This window comes from Amaranthus tricolor, chromosome 14 (assembly GCF_026212465.1).
Source record: "Amaranthus tricolor cultivar Red isolate AtriRed21 chromosome 14, ASM2621246v1, whole genome shotgun sequence".
Taxonomy (NCBI): domain Eukaryota; kingdom Viridiplantae; phylum Streptophyta; class Magnoliopsida; order Caryophyllales; family Amaranthaceae; genus Amaranthus; species Amaranthus tricolor.
In genome coordinates this window covers 10,807,574-10,815,493 of record NC_080060.1, presented here as the reverse complement: position 1 = coordinate 10,815,493, position 7,920 = coordinate 10,807,574, and the positions used below count along the sequence as shown (strand labels likewise).

Below are 7,920 nucleotides of genomic sequence, written 5' to 3'. Positions count from 1 at the left end.
TTCCCTTTTTTTTTTGTTTTTATATATATTCTTAATGCAATAGATTATATATAAAGGAGTTGATATGAAAATGATTATTTTTTTTACGCAGTTCAATGTGTTTTTCGAATCGTTTATATATATATTATACTATTAAACTAAAAATTATTAAAATTTGATATTATGAAAATATACGACGAGACAAATAAAAAATAGATTTCTCATTAATATATTTTTTTCTTGTATAATAAATACCATAAAATGATTAATCGGAAAGAAATTGGTTTTGATGTAAGTAAAAAGACAAAGGACGTGGAGTATAATATACTAGATCAACAATTCTTAATAGGTACAAATTTTCTGTGTATGTTTTGATTTTCTGTGTTGTAATGAATTGAACATTTTGATTTTTGGTGGGAATGGGAATGTGTATGTTTTGGTGACTAACCTCTTTAATATTATTTTGAGGACACATAAGATGCCAGAAGAATGAAGGAATAGCACACTAATACCTCTGTTTAAAAACAAAAGCGATGCGCAAGTATGCGGGAACTATAGAGGTATCAAACTTCTAAACCACACAATGAAATTGTGGGAAAGAGTGAAAGAGAGGAGAATGAGATAGGAAACGGTGATTAGAGAGAACCAATTCTGTTATATGCCAGGAAAGTCAACCATTGAGGCAATTCATGTTTTGAGGAGACTAATGGAGAAATATAGGGAACGAAAGAAGGATCTTCATATGGTGTTCAACTTGGAGAAAGCGTATGATAGCATATCACGATGTGTCATCTGGGATAGCCTCAACGCTAGAGGTATTTCTTCAGTGTACATTGAGGCTATACGGGATATATATGATAGAGTTATGACTGACATTCAAACACCGGTAGAGATAACAGAGCCTTTTCCGGTTAAAGTTGTATTACATCAGGGATCGACTCTAAGCCCTTTCATTTTTACTGTCATTATGGACGAGATTTTTAAATCTATTTGGGAGACGGTACCGTGGTGCATGCTATTCGGTGACGAGTGGAGGGAAACTTTAGAAGGTAAAGGGTTGCGCATTAGTCGTATGAAGACCGAGTATTTGCACAGTGACTTTAGTGGGACATTACTGGTAGGTGATCCAGAGGTGTCCATTGATGAAGCAGTTGTTAAAAGTACAACCAAGTACAAGTATTTGGGATCGATCATTCAAAGGGATGGGGAGATTGACGGAGATGTAAATCATCGTATACATGTGGGGTTGGCTCAAGTGGCGAGCAGCCACTGCAGTGCTATGTGATAGAAAATTCCCAAGCAAGTTAAAAGGAAAATTCTACCGGGCGGCAATCAGACATGCTCTGCTATGTGGGACCGAATGTTGGCCTGTAAAGAAGATTTTTGAACACAAGATGGAAGTTACAGAAATGCGTATGCTGAGGTGGATGTGTGGGCACACATTAATGGATCAAATAAGGAACCAAGAGTTTAGGAACAAACTAGGGGTAGCCCCTATTTCTCAAAAAATGCGCGAAAATAGATTGAGGTGATTTGGACATGTGCAGAGAAAGACTTTTGACGCCCCTGTGAGGTGGGTAGAAAGCATTATAGTAGAGGGTAAGAAGAGCCGAGGAAGACCCGGGAGAACTTGGGATGAGCAAATAAAAGTTGACTTGCATGAGTTAAACCTCTTTGAGGGTTTGACTAGAGATAGGGATAGTTAGAGGCGCCATATCCATGTTTTAGACTACTGATGTCTTCTTAGATTACCTTTTGGTGCTCTTTCCCTATTAATTCTCTCGTTTCTTTTTATTATTAGTTTTTTTTTATTTTCTTTTATTTTATAGTTGGTTCTACTTATTTATTTTATTTATAGGCATTTAATTTAATTTTCCCGTGTAGGTACGTCTCTTTACCTTTCTCAAGCAGGGGGACTCCTTTGGCCGTGCTCTCCTTTATGGGTATGAGTTGTCGTCGTCCTTCCCTCCTCAGACCCTGTCCATAGTTTTTCTATGAGCGGGATACACTGGGTAGGATGATGATGATGATATGTATGTTTTGGTGGAGAAATCTTATTTTGATGGGAAAAATCATTGTAAAATAAAAATGATTTATATTTTTATAAGCAAGTTAAATCAGAATTTTTTTAAGACAGTAAGTGTACATTAGATGAGTCCAATATAGGTCTCACTATAACACTGTCTAATTTGAGAATTTGTTAATATTGAGGATACGTGCAACGGAGGAATATAACCGATTGTACTACCTCTGTTCCGTTTTAGATGCAACATAGTAATTTTGCACAATATTAAAAAATAATGTTGCAAGTAATATAAAAAATCCTAAATTGAGAAGTGTTGCAGGTAAATCGGAAGAAAGTATCGAATACAGCAATGACCAACAACAGTGCAAGCTGTCTAGCAGCAAAGCAATGAGAGAGTTCCATTCATGTGCTCACCAACCTAAGCCGCCAATTGAATTAAGAATAAACTCATATAGAAAGTGACAGAATCCCATAAACTGTATCTTTCACTCAATTCTCAGTTTTGGCTCAAATGCTCAAACCTTGTGTGCTCTTCAAAGAATTAGGAACTACTTGTATAAATAAATATGATATCCGACTGTCTCTTCTTCCACCCCCAACAATTCAGTTATCAGTACTACTGTTTGGTGGGGATAAATTAACAACCAAAAAAGATCAAAACTTTTTCTGGGTCTCAATTTCATCATCTTCAGCCTTAGGTATCACTTCTACCCACGTTTATTTTAACTTTTACTGTTACTTTTCCTCAAATTTTTGTGGCTCCCAAATGAGTTTTTGGGCTATATATCAATAATATTATGATTAAAGATAAATGGCTTTTATTTTTTGATCAAAGTTTTCACCTTTCGGATTTTATTTCTTTTTTCTAATGGATTTTTGATTCAGTACTCATATGGTATCTCCCTGTTTCTGGGATTGTTTATTTGAATGCATTTAGGTTTAATTGTTTTACAATAAGTTGTTGATGCTGATTTTTTTTATTTTTTTTTTCAGATCTTGTATTTTGATTGAGCAATTGACTGGGATTTTGAATTCTTTTGGCTGGGATTTTGGTAAGATTCAAATCCATAATATTTGATTGATTCATGTTCTTCTCTCTACTATTTGTGAGTTGTGAAGCATTTAGTTCTCATTAAGGTTATTCGGATTCCTGGGTTCGTTTGTAAATTGTCATGTGCATCTAATCATTGCATTGTCATTCATGATTTTGATACAATTTTAGCTCTGTTCATGAATTTTTGAGTTGCATTTAAATTTTGTTTCTTTCAAATATTTTAAGGTTTAATTAAATTGCTTAGTTTGGTTTGTCTTATTGAGATTGCTCTCATAATTATTTTCTCTTTAAAGAATTGCAATTATACACAGAGGGTTTGCTTGTTTTTTTTTTTTTTTGGATTCGAGTTAAGAATAATCCAGGAAGTGAGGAAGGGGAACTAATCTTCAAATGGTGAAACTCGATTCCCTATTAAAAGGGGTCGAAGGGAAATTCTTCAACCACTAAGGCAACCCATGATTCTCGAGTTTGCAAGTGTCAGAATTGGGCTATAAATTTTATTTAAAGATGTATGAAAAATGACAAAAGAAAGATGTGTGACAATGTCACATAAAAACTGTTCAGCTGTTCTTATTCTTCTATCAGTATGCAATTACAACGCCTTCAAGTTGCTCTGTTACATAGATGAATATTAGATTTATTCTTTACTTCTACATAAGATTATGTATAAGGTATTGTAAATATTTCAGAAAATTAGCTGTACAGATTTTTTAGGGATAGGGCCATCGGGGTAGTGGCTGTTATGTACCTAATATGCGAGCTTTTCATAATGCTATAGTAGGAACTAGGAAGATATACTCATGTTCGTTTCAAGGGAGAACTGATCTATTTAGTAGTTTAGTGGCTATGAGGCTGACCTTTGTGGTCTATGACAACATCTTTTTTTGATTGTCTTTTTAGGTTCCTCAAAGCTTGATTGAAGATTGAGTTTTCCCTGAAAACTACATTTAAAACGACCTTAAAAGATTAATTTTAACGTGAAGAACATATTGTGTGATTGCGGAGACAATGATTGAAGTCTTATGCCCTTTTCAGTTGAGTGATGAAGAGTTGGGATATTCGTTTCTGTTGGAAGTGTGTTTCGGTTAAATTATCTCATATCCTTAGTTATAGGTTATTTGTACATTATCACAACTTACAATTACATCGTAAGGTAAAAGAAGGCAACCTTATGCTGCCCATCCTGAGGCAACAAGTTTTGTGGATGTTAACGCCTACCAGTGAGCTTTAAAGGACGTCCATAAAAGACCGTTTTAAGGTCTGAATATCGTCATAACTCTTTAAGTTGCCTAAATTGTGATCCTCTTACAAGACATCCACTGGTTACTCTCAATTAGATTTAGAGCACTGCATTGGCTTACCAATTAAACCTGCTTGGCTTTGTGAAGCTTAAAGGATGACTTGCAACTTGCAAGAGCATTGGAGAGTGTAGGCTGGATAAGTTGAAAGGAGAGTTGCTTTACTTAGCGATAAAATGTAGCATTGACAAGCCGATTGGAGCCTTATATGACATACGAATTATTGCACATTAACGGAAACTAGAAATTAAGAGGAAACGATAAACACAGTTTTTCGAAAGAGAAGACTTGTGGAAATTTTAACATAGAAACAATTGATAGTTATTTTGTTTAGGGTCATTTTCATTCTAGTGTTTTTTATACTTTTAATTGTAGAAAAATTAAAATTTTAAATAAAGTGCCATACTTCATTAGTGACAGGCAAAGTATTGCTGGTCATTCAAAGATAAGTGTTCCTATGTGATCTGAATTTCCTTGTTTGCCCGAACATTGAACTTGTATTCATTAACGAAAATTTTCATAGGAATATGTTTTGTTTGAACTGTAAGTCTGCAAATGGGCGGCCATTACATGATGAGTCAGTTCCTAAACTTAATGTTTCCATGGTTTGAAAAAAAACATGTGTTCTGTATCTCTGTAAGTATGTTAGGAAATCTTCTGATGTTTTCCTGAGTTTCCTGCATGATAAGGTGATGATTATTCATTATTAGAGCAAAAATACTGATTGTCAATTGTGTTTTAGCGATGGGAGACGTAGCAAAGGACTTAACCGCAGGGACAGTCGGTGGAGCTGCTCAGCTGATAGTTGGGCATCCTTTTGACACCATCAAGGTGAAGCTTCAAAGTCAGCCAACTCCTCTTCCTGGCCAACCTCTCAAATACACAGGTGCTATGGATGCCGTGAAGCAAACATTAGCTGCAGAAGGTCCTCGGGGTTTGTACAAAGGTATGGGAGCCCCGCTTGCTACTGTTGCCGCTTTTAACGCTGTACTTTTCACAGTCAGAGGCCAAATGGAAACATTATTAAGGTCTGAACCTGGGGTACCCCTCTCAATCAGCCAGCAAATTGCTTGTGGAGCGGGGGCTGGAGTCGCTGTCTCCTTTTTAGCTTGCCCCACTGAGCTGATCAAGTGCAGGCTACAGGCACAAAGTTCCGTTGCTGGAGCTGGCACAGCTGCATTACCCGTGAAATATGGAGGGCCGATTGATGTAGCAAAACATGTTTTATCAGAAGCAGGTATGAGAGGTCTCTTTAAAGGCTTGGTCCCTACGTTAGCCCGTGAAGTCCCAGGTAACGCTGTAATGTTCGGTGTATATGAAGCTGTCAAACAGTTAATTGCTGGTGGATATGATACCTCCGGCTTAGGGAGGGACTCTTTGATATTGGCAGGAGGCATAGCCGGAGCATCCTTCTGGGGCTTCGTGTACCCTACTGACGTGGTGAAAAGTGTAATCCAAGTCGATGATTATAAAGCACCGAAATATTCTGGCTCAATCAACGCGTTTAAAAAGATATTATCTACCGAGGGTGTGAAAGGATTGTACAAGGGGTTTGGTCCTGCTATGGCTCGGAGTATACCAGCAAATGGAGCTTGTTTTCTAGCTTACGAGGTTACTAGGTCTAGTTTAGGGTGATTATATTCTGTTTTTCTTGAGTTTTCACTGATTTAATCACTTGGTACTGTCTGATAATTCTTTCAAACATTTGATGAAGTCCATTTGATCCCCTTGAATGAAAAGTGTGGGGAAAAAAATTGAAGGTTTACATGGTTTCACTGGACTTTTGATCCTATTTTTGGTGGTTTACAAGGTGAATGGGACAAAACTTGAACCATTGTGCATAACATGTTTATCGTAATTGGTTTCTTTTTGTATACCAATGCCTTTTCTATAAGAACCCCTATTTGAAATTTAAATAAGTTAAATAAATTCTACATGATAACCTTGAGCTTTGGGGTTTTTCTTGTGGTAGACAAACGTGTTTTGATCCACATCATAAATCTAAGTTATACTATTTTAAATTTTTGTGACTTTATGTCAGATTTTCCGGTTAGCATCATTAGTTCTTTCTTCTATCTTTGCTTAATTTCATTTTCTTCCAATACTTCATTTAAATATTCTTACATTTTTCTATTGTACCTCTCTATAAAAACAAAAAGCTCTTCACTAGTTAAATTTGGGTTATTAAAATAACAAGTGCACAAACGTATAAAAATTCAAACTTTATCTCTACAACACCGAAGAGCTATAGTAGGGGTGTTTTAAATGATAAAATAACTTTCTACTTTAAACTAGGATGAAAACAATAAAAAATAAAGCAATAAACAATGACATAAGAGATTTACGAGGTTTACTTAATGTGGGCTACGTTCTCGGCGGCTGTTAGCTTGACTGTATTATACAGAATAACAATAGAGTTACTCTTACAATGGATAGATTACACTTAGAGAAGAAGAGAAGAGAAAGAAGAGGCTATGTGCATGTTTGGTCTAGGGTTAGGATCATATTAGGAGTGAGGTATTCTATTTATACTAGGAATACGTTGCTAATGATAAGGCAAAAGCCCATGTCTCAAAACAGCTGCGTCAATTCACGAGAAATGGAACAGAGAGACGCCTGGCTGGAAGCCGCTCATCCAATCGGAATGCTTGTTGGCTTGTTGCCTTGAATGATGAACTCACCCTTTCCTTCATGCCTTATTCGAGCACCAATAATTAATATAAGTGCTCTTGGCTCCAAACACAACTCCTATTATCCTTCACACTTACAAAAACAAACCATACATAATCAAACATACATTAAAGTGCATTCAAGTCACAGCACTAACATTTATCTATTTGGATTACTCAATACTCTTGTTATAGGTGGATTAAATAAACCTATAATTTATTTAGTCAAATTCTAAACCACCCTTTGGTCTACTGACTTTTTAAAATAATTACCCACTACTCATCATGATCTATCACTACCACCCATCATACCCATGATATCTATTAATTCATCAACCAACTTCCATTTCGCCATTATAAATACATGTTGCATATTTAATTTGCATTCGAAGCTTATATATTCCTACTGTTACTCCGCAAAAATACCCCGCCTTACTATTTACAATCTATAATTAACTAAATATTCTTTCAATTGATTTGAACTCATTCTATAATCTGTTAATCTTGCATTCATTAATTATCATATATTCATGAAACTATATTTCCCGATCTGACTTGAGCGTCAGAGGGATTTTTCGGGAAACCCCCAAGCAAGGCTAATGTTGCATTGCAGGATTTGAGGTCTCATCAGCGGAAGGATCACAAGTGCTTTCAGCATATTGACATTTGTCCCCAACTAGACTTTATTTTCAAGTATTTTAAGTGTATTTTGCACTTTCTTGTTTCATTACCGAAACTGTTTGGCGCCGTCTGTGGGGATGACAAACATGAAAGTCGTATGTCCCTACCTTAATCGCAAACAAAATAATAATGATAATAATAATAATAATAATAATAATAATAATAATAATAATAATAATTATAATCAATTTGAGATAGAATAGATTCCTATTT

The 7,920-nt window shown here is 35.6% G+C and overlaps 1 protein-coding gene across 2 annotated transcripts; it reads left to right on the top strand.

Annotated features, from left to right (window-relative positions):
• Positions 1–2,351: 2,351 nt before the first annotated feature.
• LOC130799657 (mitochondrial carnitine/acylcarnitine carrier-like protein) lies at positions 2,352–6,299 on the top strand. Of its 2 annotated transcripts, none has more exons than XM_057662829.1 (3): positions 2,352–2,703; positions 2,999–3,057; positions 5,100–6,299. In XM_057662829.1, exon 3 carries the CDS (start codon positions 5,102–5,104, stop codon positions 5,990–5,992), a length of 891 nt encoding a protein of 296 aa, XP_057518812.1. In that variant the 5' UTR covers positions 2,352–2,703; positions 2,999–3,057; positions 5,100–5,101; the 3' UTR covers positions 5,993–6,299. The 2 variants fall into 2 exon arrangements, with proteins under 2 accessions (XP_057518812.1, XP_057518813.1); XM_057662830.1 differs by lacking the exon at positions 2,352–2,703 and adding an exon at positions 2,776–2,900.
• Positions 6,300–7,920: the final 1,621 nt, after the last annotated feature.

Coding starts and splice junctions, on each gene's coding strand:
- LOC130799657 (XM_057662829.1), top strand. CDS start 5,102: ATGGGAGACGTAGCAAAGGACTTAACCGCAGGGACAGTCGGTGGAGCT.